Source organism: Dendrobates tinctorius, unplaced genomic scaffold, assembly GCF_039654945.1.
Source record: "Dendrobates tinctorius isolate UK_male_01 unplaced genomic scaffold, ASM3965494v1 ptg000073l, whole genome shotgun sequence".
Lineage (NCBI taxonomy): Eukaryota > Metazoa > Chordata > Amphibia > Anura > Dendrobatidae > Dendrobates > Dendrobates tinctorius.
This window is the reverse complement of record NW_027361741.1, coordinates 16,979,283-16,993,797: the sequence shown is the minus strand read 5'-3', so window position 1 is coordinate 16,993,797 and position 14,515 is coordinate 16,979,283. Positions and strand designations below refer to the sequence as shown.

The following is a 14,515-nucleotide window of genomic DNA, read 5'->3' as shown; positions in this document are numbered from 1 at the left end:
AGGAACCTAAAAACATGCCCCAGAGAATCCTGTGAGCCATACCACCTTGAAAAGAGTATAAAAATTAGCACTAAATAAAAAATCTCATATCTTTAGCACTGTATGAAACTGAATATAAAAAATATATACAGGGGAAAAAGCGGGAAACAAATAAGAGCAAAAACTACCACTTTTGACATGTTGAAGGTTCCTCTTTAAAAAATTTTATTTTTTACGTAAATCCATAAAATGTTCAAGAACGTTAAACTAGGGAAAATCACAGTAAGGCTGTGTGCACACTAAGTTTTTCGAGCAAAAAATAAGTGGAAACTGAGCAAAAACTCTTCCTCCAAATCTCAAAACTTTGAGATCCTGCTCAGTTTCTGCTCTGAAAACTCAGCAAAAAAGACTGTGTGGGCACATGACCTTAAAATGGTTGTCCCCGTCTCCTATCCCGGCCCCACGGTGAGTGTCCTAAAATGAACTAGCATCCTTATGGGCATATAAGACACTATTAGCCTAGATTAGGAGATCCACTATCCGGCCAGGAATTATGGTCGTAATATGGACCATAAAATATGGTCATGTGGGAAACAAAGACCCTATTTACATTCAGATAATATGACCTTAGAGGGCTAGCTCCAGTTTTATGGCCTTATCTTCTGGTATACGTTATAATCTCACCCCATAGACAATGTTTAATCACTTACAGTATTACTAAAACTGATTATTTTTTGGATAATGATAACAAGTTACAAGATAAGGTGGGAATATTGCATAATGCTTGCCTTAAACATATTTTATATATGCTATTTGATTTATAACAAGCTTTGAGTTATACTACGTACATATTTTTCCAGCCTAATGTACGGTATATGTACAGATTGCCTTCTCCACATTTATAAATGTCAAATATCACAAGAAAACACAATTACGTAAGTTATACTGTTTGTATATGGATAAAAGCAGTGTCTGGGGTTATTCGATCTTTATCTTCTTATTTACAGATCACATGGGAAAGTAGCTTTGGACCTGCCTTCACATCTCTCATGTTATGTGCCATTGTCAAAGTACTGTTATAAAGATATTACAAGTTGCTTTACAAATATGACATTGGCCACACAAACGGACTTGGTCACTGTAGTTCGTTCCTGTACTTCATGACTTTATGTTTTTAGGTACACGCCACACAGAACCTATATGATAGTGCATAACTCAAAGAAAATTTCTAGCTTCAGTTTTCTCAAATGTTCTAGATATTCAGTATGTCAGGATATAACATTGTAGGGGCCTGAAAACTTGGGGATCAACAGTTCTGAGGATGAAGGTGCTTCAGCATTTGATACAATCTTTGCACACTCTTCAGAGCTGGTTGGGTATTTTTGGAACACTAAATTCACAAAAAGTGTATTGAAAGGTTCCATCATCACCTCAAACTTGTTCTCTACCTCCTTTTTGAGAATTTGGATACTGTGCACCATGTAATGTTAATGGCTGAATGTTCCACCTCAAAGCGCCACTCCATTGTTTACTTCTTAATTAAAAAGACCCTTTACATATCACCTTAATATGCAAGCTGCTGAATTTGGATGGATCAGCTGACCATGTAATGGGGACCTTTAACTCCTGAGAAGGAACAAGTGTCAGATTCTTTTGTTCTTTTGGGAGGTTAACTACTAACTACCCTAGAGGAGTCGGTCAGTGACTTATTCTCCTCTCCCTTTAGATAGCTGTCTTGAGCGTTCATGTCAACTGGGACATTGGAAGATAAAAATGTCAGCTGGGCAAGCGTTGACACTGCAGTTATCTAATGTATATATCCATCTTTGCACAGGATGTGGAAGTACCATTTAATTGAGTTGTTGACCCCTAAATTTATTAGCTTATACAGATCCGTTATTCCACAGGTAATAACAATGTTCCATATTCAATCCACTTTGTAGTAAGTGAACAATGAGTCTTAAATAAAAGACTGTATAGCCAAATTGCACACACTTATCTGTGAGTAGGTATAATTATAACTATGTAATGAAATTAGGACTAAATTCGACAATCACTAAGGATCAATTCACCAGGTATGTATGGAAATGTCAATAATCCAGGAGTCGAAATGTCAAAGATGTATGGTTTGGCACTGTATAAACGTTTATGCACATACAGAGGAAAACCCTAACTGATACACTAGCGCTCTGTGAATGAGTCAGTGAGCCGGGAGGGGTATGTCCAGTTTCCTTCAACCCAACTCACATGTAACCTGGGCTAATACTCTGATGCTGATAGGCAAGTATAAAAACTAACCTTAGGTAGCAGTGGAGAATGTAGTGATTGTCTTTCTGACCGTGATTCCCATAGGTGTTGACTATATCTTTTGTTAATCGATGCGGTGCTCCAAAAACAGTGTCATGATCCAGTGTTGGATCTGGCGGTATTAAATGCATTAAGTGAACTTTTTTTCCTTTGGTTCCAAAGTGTGTCGTGATTGCCGCCGGTGGCCATTAGAATCATCACGTGGTGTCGTTCATTCTAAGTTGCCCGGTGGTGGTTAGCGGTATCGCACCTTAGGTTTAGGTTAGGTTGCACTTAATTAGGTATCAGGTGTGACACCCTATAAAGGTGTGCTAGAGGTGTGCAATCACTGCTCTCGCACGGGGAGGTACCCAGGCAGGTGGGAGGAATGGTGCCCCACGGAGCTGCCTGGTATTCCCCGAGGTGAAGGGGTACATCCCTGTGGTGAGCAGACTAGGTGTGTAGTCGCTGCTGGGGAGCGGGACTTGCTCTTACAGGGGACGCACCCAGGCAGGTGGGAGGAATGGTGCCCCACGGAGCTGCCTGGTATTCCCCGAGGTGAAGGGGTACGTCCCTGTAGTGAGCAGATTGGTGAATAGTCCGCGGGGCTCATGCCAAATCTTCGATGCCGCCCCTCCTGGTCGTGTGGAGGCGACCAGCAAGTATATATATATTTTCCTCCATATTCCTGCGGCTATGGTACTAAAACCCCCTAGAGTCGCTGCTGGGGAGCAGGACTGGTTCATGCAGGTGGGCGCACCCAGGCAGGTGGGAGGAATGGTGCCCCACGGAGCTGCCTGGTATTCCCTGAGGGGAAGGGGTACGCCCCTGTGGTGAGCTGACTGGTGTGATAGTCCGCGGGGTTTTACACCAAATCTTCATACCATCGAAGAAGCCGCCCTCCTGGTCGTGTGGAGGTGACCAGCGAGAGTATATTTCCTCCATTTCCCGGTCCCCTTCTCCTCCTGGTGTGTGCAGCAGGTGTGCTGCGGGGGAGTAGGGACAAATCTCTACCCTCGCCATTAACCAACCCTAGGAGGCGCAGTCTTCATGGTGAAAGGGTTGGAGGGTGGTGTCCCTTGGTGAATAGTGGGGGTGTGAGTGTGGTGACACAGGGGGATGCCTCTGTTGTCAAGTCCAGAGTGAGTTCACCAAGTTATGACAAATGTATGTGTGCAATAAACGTTCAGGTCCGGACCTGTGTGTGAACGAGCATGTATGGGTGCCACCAAAAAACATCTTGGAAATGTGTTGTGGAGTCTGATCAGCTCTTAGCATACATACACATACATAATCTCGTTCCCCAGGTCGGCGCTGTGGAGATGAGTGGTGCCTCCAAAATGAACTTTATTGCCATTACCAGCGGTGCGTTTGTCATAAACCTGAAGTGTCAGGTAATGGTGGGGTGAACTCAGGGTCTGGGCGTCCCCGCTGTAGGTGTTTCCCTAATGAGGGGTGGTCTTGAGGGTCCAGAGGCCCCTCATTAAGGAGGGGGTACTGTCATGATCCAGTGTTGGATCTGGCGGTATTAAATGCATTAAGTGAACTTTTTTTCCTTTGGTTCCAAAGTGTGTCGTGATTGCCCCCGGTGGCCATTAGAATCATCACATGGTGTCGTTCATTCTAAGTTGCCCGGTGGTGGTTAGCGGTATCGCACCTTAGGTTTAGGTTAGGTTGCACTTAATTAGGTATCAGGTGTGACACCCTATAAAGGTGTGCTAGAGGTGTGCAATCACTGCCTGTGATATTGTGAGTTTGTGTTCACTCTGTTTTTGGAGAGCCTGGAGGAAGGATGGAGCTGGTGAGGAGTCCTGTGCAGCTTAGCCAGAGGGGACGTGTTGCAGCTATGGTGTCTGGACGAAGGGGCTGGCATGGCGTGGTGGGGTCGCAGTGATGGAGTCAGCGGGAAGTGTCTGCATGGTCTGGTGGAGTGGCTACTATGGAGAGTGGCACTCACCATGTGGGACTTGGCCGCTGAGCTGGACTCAAGCATGCTTGACTTCGTGGCAGAAGCTAAACACTTCCTTGGGACTCTGGTACTAAGCAGCTGCAACTGGTGTTGGACTCTGCTCCAAGGCTGCACTAAGGTGAAGGATCCTGTTATGGTGATGGATCCAGGTGGAGGAGAAGATGCACTCAGGTGGAGGGCTCTGTTGCTAGGAGCGCACGCAACGGAGCAAAGCTAAGTGGTGTTTCCCCTGTATTGTCTCTTTCCTCATGTGTGTTATTAGTGCAGTGGTGGGATTAGTTTCCGCACCGACCTATTCCCTAGTGAGGGTTTAGGGTCAGGGCGAGCTAGGGCGTTGAGGTACGCGTGCGGCGCCCGGTGCGAAACCGGCATAGGGAACGTTAGGAGTGCAGGGACACTGGCTCAGGGGAGCTCAGGAGGTCTCCAATTCCCTTTTCCCTATTGCAGGGCCCACCATTGTTAAAGTTTCCCAGGTTCCCCCTTTATTATTTGATTATTGTATGTATAATGTGTAATACCTAAATTCGCCAGGTGGAGGCGGCGTATCCACCTGCACGTCTTTATTATTTAAATGCGCCCCACTGGAGGCGGTGTATCCAGGGTCACGTGTGTTATGGGTTCGCCTTGCGGTATCATCTGCGTCCAGAGACACGTGACCATGACACACAGTATGTAGTTCAGGCGGCGACCTGGCCGGCAGCACCCGTCTAAGGTCAATTCAGGCTGGGATCTATGTCTGGATACTGGTGAAGCTCCTGGATGTGCTGGTGAACTCCAGTAACCTGGTCGTCACACATACCAGGTTACAGGAGTTCACCAACGCATACGTAAGCTTCTCTAGTATCCGGACATAGATCCCAACCTGAATTGACATTTGCCACCTGAACTACGTACTATGACAAGAGATATAGCCAACAATGCTTTCTAACAAAATCTACTTTTAACCAAGTGCCATTGCTATCATATCTCTCTTGAACATACAGTCTTGCAAGAATTTGTTATAAGGACCTAAAATTGGTTGCTCAACAGTTAAAAGCATCTGGAGAAACAGAAGTATTGCAGTGGCTGAAATCCTGACTACACTTTGTCCCCCTACTAATATCCCCACAAATGGTGATACTTACGCCCCACTTTCTATTTTAAAGGAGCGGACAGTTTCAAATCCATATTCCATGATATTGTAACATTCGGATGTAAACTCATGTCTGCGGCCTTGGAAACATTCCTCATCCCAGGCAATAATCTGAAAGTAAAGTAGAAAAAAGCAAAGTGAAATACTTGATGAAGCAAGGACACCGATACAAGCAATAATATGGCCAGATAAATGATACTGAGAAAGACATGGAAGATTTCCCAAAAGATTCTCAAAATGAAAACATATCAGTCCAGCCAAAGACACAACTCTCTACTGTATACTATCCATGTACAATTTTGCTTCATGTCTTCATACATTGGGGGGGTCATTTGAGCCATCAGCTCCTTTCTGGGGATTGCAGGACATTTATTGAGCAGAACATTAGAGGTATAAATCTGATGCCAACCTCTGGGAATAGATGTCCACATAAAGTGATGGTGTACAGCAGCTGGCCACTTATCACAATGGAGGCTATAAATTATGGATAATGACTGCTGACCTGCTTCTAATATATGTAGCTACAATGATCATACAGTATGTCACCATCAACAGTACGCTCAGGACAAAAGGACCAAATTCTATTATTTATATGTAAAAAAATAAACTACAGTACATGGTCAGCGCATGAAGTGTTTGTAGTCATTCTACATTTTATGTATACAGGTAACCTTGTAAGTACATTCTGTGATTTATCGTTACAATTCTAGTTGCTACTCATGTCAGTCGACATACAGTTGTGGCCAAAAGTATTGACACCCCTGTAATTCTGTCAGATAATACTCAGTTTCTTCCTGAAAATGATTGCAAACACAAATTCTTTGGTATTATTATCTTCATTTAATTTGTCTTAAATGAAAAACCACAAAAGAGAATGAAGCAAAAAGCAAAACATTGATCATTTCACACAAAACTCCAAAAATGGGCCAGACAAAAGTATTGGCACCCTCAGTCTAATACTTGGTTGCACAACCTTTAGCCAAAATAACTGCGACCAACCGCTTCCGGTAACCATCAATGAGTTTCTTACAATGCTCTGCTGGAATTTTAGACCATTCTTCTTTGGCAAACTGCTCCAGGTCCCTGATATTAGAAGGGTGCCTTCTCCAAACTGCCATTTTTAGATCTCTCCACAGCTGTTCTATGGGATTCAGGTCTGGACTCATTGCTGGCCACCTTAGAAGTCTCCAGTGCTTTCTCTCAAACCATTTTCTAGTGCTTTTTGAAGTGTGTTTTGGGTCATTGTCCTGCTGGAAGACCCATGACCTCTGAGGGAGACCCATCTTTCTCACACTGGGCCCTACATTATGCTGCAAAATTTGTTGTCAGACTTCATAATGCCATGCACACGGTCAACCAGTCCAGTGCCAGAGGCAGCAAAGCAACTCCAAAACATCAGGGAACCTCCGCCATGTTTGACTGTAGGGACCGTGTTCTTTTCTTTGAATGCCTCTTTTTTTCTCCTGTAAACTCTATGTTGATGCCTTTGCCCAAAAAGCTCTACTTTTGTCTCATCTGACCAGAGAACATTCTTCTAAAACGTTTTAGGCTTTTTCAGGTAAGTTTTGGCAAACGCCAGCCTGGCTTTTTTATGTCTCGGGGTAAGAAGTGGGGTCTTCTTGGGTCTCCTACCATACAGTCCCTTTTCATTCAGACGCCGACAGATAGTACGGGTTGACACTGTTGTACCCTCGGACTGCAGGGCAGCTTGAACTTGTTTGCATGTTAGTCGAGGTTCTTTATCCAACATCCGCACAATGTTGCGTTGAAATCTCTTGTCAATTTTTCTTTTCCGTCCACATCTAGGGAGGTTAGCCACAGTGCCATGGGCTTTAAACTTCTTGATGACACTGTGCAGGGTAGACACAGGAACATTCTTGTCTTTGGAGATGGACTTGTAGCCTTGAGATTGCTCATGCTTCCTCACAATTTGGTTTCTCAAGTCCTCAGACAGTTCTTTGGTCTTCTTTCTTTTCTCCATGCTCAATGTGGTACACACAAGGACACAGGACAGAGGTTGAGTCAACTTTAATCCATGTCAACTGGCTGCAAGTGTGATTTAGTTATTGCCAACACCTGTTAGGTGCCACAGGTAAGTTACAGGTGCTGTTAATTACACAAATTAGAGAAGCATCACATGATTTTTCGAACAGTGCCAATACTTTTGTCCACCCTCTTTTTTATGTTTGGTATGGAATTATATCCAATTTGGCTTTAGAACAATTCTTTTTGTGTTTTTTCAATTAAGACAAATTAAATGAAGATAATAATACCAAAGAATTTGTGTTTGCAATCATTTTCAGGAAGAAACTGAGTATTATCTGACAGAATTGCAGGGGTGTCAATACTTTTGGCCACAACTGTAAGTGCCAGAAAAAAAAATAGGAGTTTTTTATGGTTGGATGATATTTTGGACAAAAATTTTTTTTTTACCATTTTACAGGTGGTGTGTTATTTTTGTCATCTATTTTTTAGGCATCATTCAGAATATTGCATGTCTTTTCTGAGATATAGCGCTATATCTATTTATATGTCCAATACTGTGATCCTTTTTTTTCTCTATCGAGATTTTCTAGGTACACATATGTTGGGCAACTTGCACTAGTTTTGTAATATATCCCTGAACTTTTATTACTATTGTAGTGATTGGGTTCTTTTTGACTAAAACATTCACTATTAGGCTTCCATTAATATGTTCAGATGAATCTTCATAATATTGGTACTGTGCTTTTTTTTTTGGATTCAATTAGCCCACATTGTTCCTTTTTTTTTTTGGTGTATTGTGCTAGTTTTATAAGGTTTTTTATTTTAATAAATTCATTATATATAATTCTATAGTGTGGTGAGGTTTTTGTGAGCAAAATTATTTTTATTTTAGTTTTAGTTTGATTAATAGACAAAATAGTCTTTTTTTGTCTAATTTTGCAGCACTATACACTCTGAGCGTCACTGAAATTTCTATAGAAAAAAAAAAAATGTACTCACAAAAAAATCTTGCTACTAAAAGACTTGACAGACTAAGGGATTATGCCATAAAACATACAGTGGGTACGGAAAGTATTCAGACTCCTTCAATTTTTTCACTCTTTGTTTCATTGCAGCCATTTGGTAAATTCAAAAAAATTCATTTTTCTTCTCATTAATGTACACTCTGCACTCCATCTTGACTGAAAAAAACAGAAATGTAGGAATTTTTGCAAATTTATTAAAAAAGAAAAACTGAAATATCACATGGTCAGAAGCATTCAGACCCTTTGCTCAGACACTCATATTTAAGTCGCATGCTGTCCATTTCCTTGTGATCTTCCTTGAGATGGTTCTACTCCTTCATTGGAATCCAGCTATGTCTACTTAAACTGATAGGACTTGATTTGTAAAGGCACACACAAAGAAACAAACAGTGAAAAATTTAAAGGGGTCTGAATACTTTCCGTACCCACTGTAACTGTCATGGTTCCACCCCTCAGTGTGTCTAGGATGCAGTTAGTGACAGCTCAGCCATCCAATCCGGTACAGGGGCATGCTGAAGCTGTCAGTACTTTGACTGACAGCATGGCCATCCAATCTGGTTCAGGGGCGTGCTGAGCTGTCAGTGTGTTGATTGACAGCTCGACTAGCCAATCTGAGACAGTGATGCGTCGGCTGTCTCCAAGTGTTCACTATCCTGTTGTGAGCTCATTTTCTCGCTCACCTTTGATGTCCGATGAACTCCCTCTGCTGGTGAAAGGAGGTGGTAAAACTGATTTGGATGGGAGAAACCCGTCACCTGAACAGGTGGATTGCGATTGGACATCCGGAATCTCTGAGTGGATATAAGGCAGCCAACTCCCTGTAGGGTTGCTGGTGATTTCTCTGCTCTGAGCTCTGGCCTCCAGTTCAGTTCCTGTCTTCTAAAGCTAAGTTTTGCTCTGTTATTGTTCCATGAGATTTAGTCTGATTTGCTTAGTTTTGTGTTCTGCCAGCCCCGGCTGGGGCTCTGCTGAATTTCCATTTTTGTCCCTGATCGGTTAAATCTCTTTTGCTCTGTCTTCAGAATATATCGGAGTGCTGATATTGGGATTTTGAAGTCTAGTGACTTCAGGGCAGTTTTTCCTATCAGACGTGTTGGGACATTTTTTGTAGGGTTTTTGCGGATTGCAGCCAGCATCTTTTCTGTCCTTTCCTATCTAGTTAGTTGGGCCCCATCGTTTACTCTGCCTGTCTTTCTGTCTGTGTTTGTGTTTTCATCTGTTTTCACCGACAATACATGTTGGGGGCTGTCTATTGCTTTGGGGTCTGCTCTGGGGCAGTTTAGATTTCCCCTTTCTTTCTTTAGGCTTATTTAGTTCTCCGGCTGTAAAGAGGCGTCTAGGACCACCGTAGGAATGCTCCACGGCTACTGTTAGTTGTTGTGAATAGGATCAGGGGTCTGCAATCCGCTAGCTACCAACCTCTCCGGTTTTCTGGACTTAGCTTGCATTTTTGTTTTTTCCTCCTCCGGTGACTCATTCATAACACTATCCCAGGTGGTCACCACGCCTACTTAACTGAGCAGCTTCTCCCAGACCACTGCCAGACGTACATTCAACAAGTGAGGTTTGTGCTCCTTGTGCCTTGAGTTCTGTATGCTTGATCTGTTGCCTGACCTTGGACTTCATTCTGACCATCTGCCTGTTTAACCCTTCTGCTCTGATCCGTTATCCTCCTGGTACTCTGACCTCGGAACGCTACCTGACTACGCTTTTATCTCTTCCTTCTGTTTATGATGTACCCTCCTGGCTTCTGACCTTGGACTCCTTGACCATTCTGACACACGAAATGACCGTGAGAAGTGACTAGCATCACAGTAACATTTTTTAAGTACCAAATTATAGAACAAATCACAATAACACACTACATAAAGTACACTATTATAACTCATCTCCTGATTGTTTCATTCAGGAAATGACTAATAAAATAAAAATGTATCTTAGTCTCTATGACCCAGACATGAATCCTGGATCACAATTTACCTATTCCCTTAAATGTCCATTTAAAGAACAACTCATTAGGAGACAATAACTACCAAACATAGATTCATGTACAGTACAACTATCCAATAGACCCCAATTAAAATGCACATATAAAACAACTGTTCTTATTAGTCAATGGGTGATTATACGAAGCCTCCAATACGCTTTCTAGGAAGTAAGTCACAGACAATCATGAATGGGCCCCATAAGAGGATGGCAGCTTTAGGCACCGATTATCATTTATTATATCTCCACTGATGCCAACACCATCACAGCTTTTACCACCACTCTCAATCATCTTTATCACTGCCTGACAGTATGGACGAACACTTTTCATGCACTTTCCAGACATGGATGCCCATTCTTCCTCAACGTGCCATGTAGATACATATATGAATAGTCTTTATAGAGCCATGCCACTCCCTACATTCAGTGCCTTATCTTTAAGCCATACAGCACAACATGCGCATTGCGTCCATATCGAATGCTTTCTATTTATTTGGGGTTTTTTTAAACTTTGTTCTCAGGATCAGAACATTAAATAATCCAAGACCACACCTAAATCCATGTATATTAAGCTATCCATTGCTTCATTACTACTCCTGAAGCAACCTGTGCTGCTGCCACTTTATATCTCATAGTGCAGCATTCACATTGAGCCCATATAGTTCATATAGTAGCAGCACCACATCTATAGTTGTCCTTGGCTTCCCTTAGATCTGACTGTGTTCTGTTATTAGTTGCTTTATTGCTGTCACTTTATCGCAACATTATAAATCACATTCAATTCTATTTCCTCCCATTGAGCACTCTAGAGCCCAATACACCTGTAGATTGCCTTAAGACTTAGTGCACACTACTTTGTAGGAGGATCAGATGAAGGTTCTGTTAGTTTCAGAAGATGAAAAAATTGTGAATTCCTTGCTGTATGTTCTTTTAAATATGGTTCTAATGGACATCCAGTCGACCTCTTTATAATCAAAGGGGTCTATCGCCCTCCATTTGTGTCTGTCACCTCAAAGATGGTCATACACCTTAGACAGCTTTTGGTCGAATGCCTGTAGGAGGGTGGACAAATGCGTGGACTCGGACAAATGTAAATAGTTAAAATGCATATGTGCCACATGACATGTATCTCTGTCTGGTGTATACTGTGCCTCATATTGTTGTAAATACGTGGTTACTGTTTATTGGAAAGTTGCAGTTAGGGCTGTGGTAACTAGGGCGAGACACAGTGCAGGGACAGGAAAGGTCTTAACAACAGCTAATGCTAGGAAAAGCCAAGTCATGGTGGGCGGAGCTAGTGGAACAGGAGAAGGGGATTTCCAGGATGAAAGGATAAAAGGGGGAGGTTCAGAGATCTTAGAGACGAAGAGCTCAGGAGGAGACAGAGAAGAGAGACAAAGAAGAGAAGAAAAAAAGAGAGCTCTCAGGAGGAGGGTGGCCCCTGGAAGACAGCAAGAGGACAAGCTTGGGATACCAGATGGGCGGGGTGCTGCACACTGAAGGGACAGTAGGTGTGGAGGCAGATAGACGGGCTGAGTAAGCTGACCACTGTAGTCGTGGCCTTAGGCAGGCGCAGAGAGGAGCAGACTGAAACGACGTCGCCTTGGGTGGACGGGCAGAGTAGATGACCCTTTTTTGACCCTCTTAAAGCAGATGGATCATGATTCCCTTGCTGTTATTGAAACGGAAATTGATGAATTGCAATCTATTCTACATAAAGAGATGTCCAGTGATGCCCTTAAAAAATTGAATGATCAGATTGACTCGGATCTACAAAAATGGGCTCTGGACATCCAAGTAAATAAGGCAAAAAAATTTAAAAGAGATGTTCAAGACAAACAACTTTCTAGGGTGTATAGATGGCGTGATATAAGTGGGCGATCCCGCCCTAGAAATAGAAATGCATCATATTCACGGTCAAGATCAACCTCACTTCGTTCTAATATATCAACTCAGGATGATGATCAGGGGCAGAGAGGTACTGGGTCGAACTTTGGCCCGAAGGTGGCTGCTTCCAAGAGGGTCGAGACACGCCAATTCACAAAAACTAGAGCTGGGGGATCGGGAGTCTCCAAGGGTGGTCCTCAGGGGGACCTACAGGTATTAAACCTTTCAGATTATGTTTTAACCGATATACAATTGGAGGTTCTGGGGAAGGGTCTAACATTTTCACCCACTAATTCCTTTAATTACTTTACAGCCCTGAAAGACCTTCAATTATTTTCGAGGAAATTAATTCTGAAAAAACTCCATACTGCTAGTTATACTCCTGGGTCCCTGAACAACACTGAAAGGGAGGCGATTCGTGATTTGGAGGACTTGCTTGCCGAACAGGAAGGTCCATCTATGAGTAAGTTCCCCCCCTCATTTGGACCTAAATCCACTAGGTTCCCCCCCTTGTCGCTGTGTCCCTCTGTGGATATTTTTACCAAATTGGTGAGTGAGGATTTTAAAAAACTATCCTCACGACGCAAATTGGATAATTTAACTCATAAACAGCGGTTGGCGATCTCCCAATTACAATCATTGGAGGATGTCGTGTTTAAACCTGCTGATAAGGGGGGGAACATAGTGGTATGGCCCAGCCAGAAATATGAGAAAGAAGTGTTTCGCCAACTGAGGGACCCTGAAACATATAAAAAACTACCCTCTGATCCAGGGAGTCGTTTTTTACATGAACTTAGACTGATCCTGGAGAGGGCATTTGAAAGCGGTGTCATAACTAAGAAGGTCTTTGATGGCTTGGTGGTAAAATTCCCCAGAACCCCCACTTTTTATCTTTTACCCAAGGTCCACAAGGATGCCCTCGACCCCCCAGGACGTCCTATAGTGTCAGGGATTGGCAGTATTTGTGAGCCCGTATGTCGCTTTATTGATTTTTATCTAAAGCCATTGGTAGAGGCACTGCCATCCTATATACGTGACACGACGGATGTCCTGGCTCGGGTTGACGGCATCCTTGTGGAACCGTCCACTCTTCTCGTTACTGCCGATGTAGAGAGCCTCTACACATGTATCGATCATTCGGTTGGAGTTGATGCTGTTCGCCTCTTTTTGGGGGCCTCCGACCTGGATGGCCCGCTATGTGAGCTGGTTCTTGAGCTGGTCGACTTCATCTTAACCCACAATTTTTTTGTTTTCAAGGACCAATTCTATCTGCAGAAGCGGGGCACAGCCATGGGAGCGGCTTGTGCGCCTTCGTACGCCAACCTCTTTTTGGGGGCTTGGGAGAGAGATCTCTTTGGCGACGGGGGCCCACGTGACGCTTCCCATGTGCTGTGCTGGTACCGCTTTATCGATGATATTTTGTTTTTGTGGGATGGTGGGGTCGACCGGCTCGGGAATTTCATGAGGTCGTTAAATGCCAATAATTACAATATTCGCTTGACATATAAGCATGATGACAGGGTTGTGGATTTCCTGGACGTCCGCCTGGAGATCGACATTGATCGGCGTATCCAGACGGACGTCTTTAGGAAACCCACCTCTGTCAACTCTTTATTACATGCATCTTCGGCCCATGATCCGGCAACTGTGCGGGCCATCCCGGTCGGACAGTTCCTCCGCATGCGACGCATCTGCTCCACCAATGATCGATTTGAAAAACAAGCCCAAGATATGAGGGATCGTTTTCTCAAAAGGGGCTATAGTCGTAGGTGCATTAAGAGAGGTTATGATCGAGCAAGATGTACCCCGCGCAATGGCCTCCTACAATCTACTACGAAGATTGGCAGACGAGATAAAGATGGACCTATACGTTTTATATCAACATACAATCACGAATGGTCTAATATGCGTACCATTCTACAAAAATACTGGTCCATTTTGGAGACAGAACCAGCCCTGAGGGCCGCCCTTGGACATTCCCCTTCCATGACGCCACGTAGATCCAGGAATTTAAGGGATCTCTTGGTTCGGAGCCACTATGTACCCACCCCCAGAAATTTCTTTGGGACAAGTGGCCCGGTCTGGGGATCTTTTCAGTGTGGACATTGCCTGGCTTGCGCTAATGTCCTGCGCTGTTCCACCTTCAGCTCCTCTGATGGCAATAGTGAGTTCACAATTAGACAACTGATATCATGTGGGACGTCTAACGTTATCTACTATGCAACTTGTCCGTGCCCCAAAATTTATGTGGGCCTTACCACGAGA

General features: G+C 43.5%; 1 protein-coding gene across 5 annotated transcripts in view; it reads right to left on the bottom strand.

The window, feature by feature from the left end:
- The window catches only part of CRYBA4 (crystallin beta A4), a 143,655-nt gene that overhangs the window by 32,966 nt on the left and 96,174 nt on the right, over nucleotides 1–14,515 (bottom strand). For all 5 annotated transcript variants that reach the window (XM_073582676.1, XM_073582677.1, XM_073582679.1 and 2 more), the window contains one exon: nucleotides 5,359–5,477. In XM_073582676.1, the coding sequence (XP_073438777.1) occupies nucleotides 5,359–5,477 (119 nt within the window). The remainder of the gene's footprint in view (nucleotides 1–5,358; nucleotides 5,478–14,515) is intronic.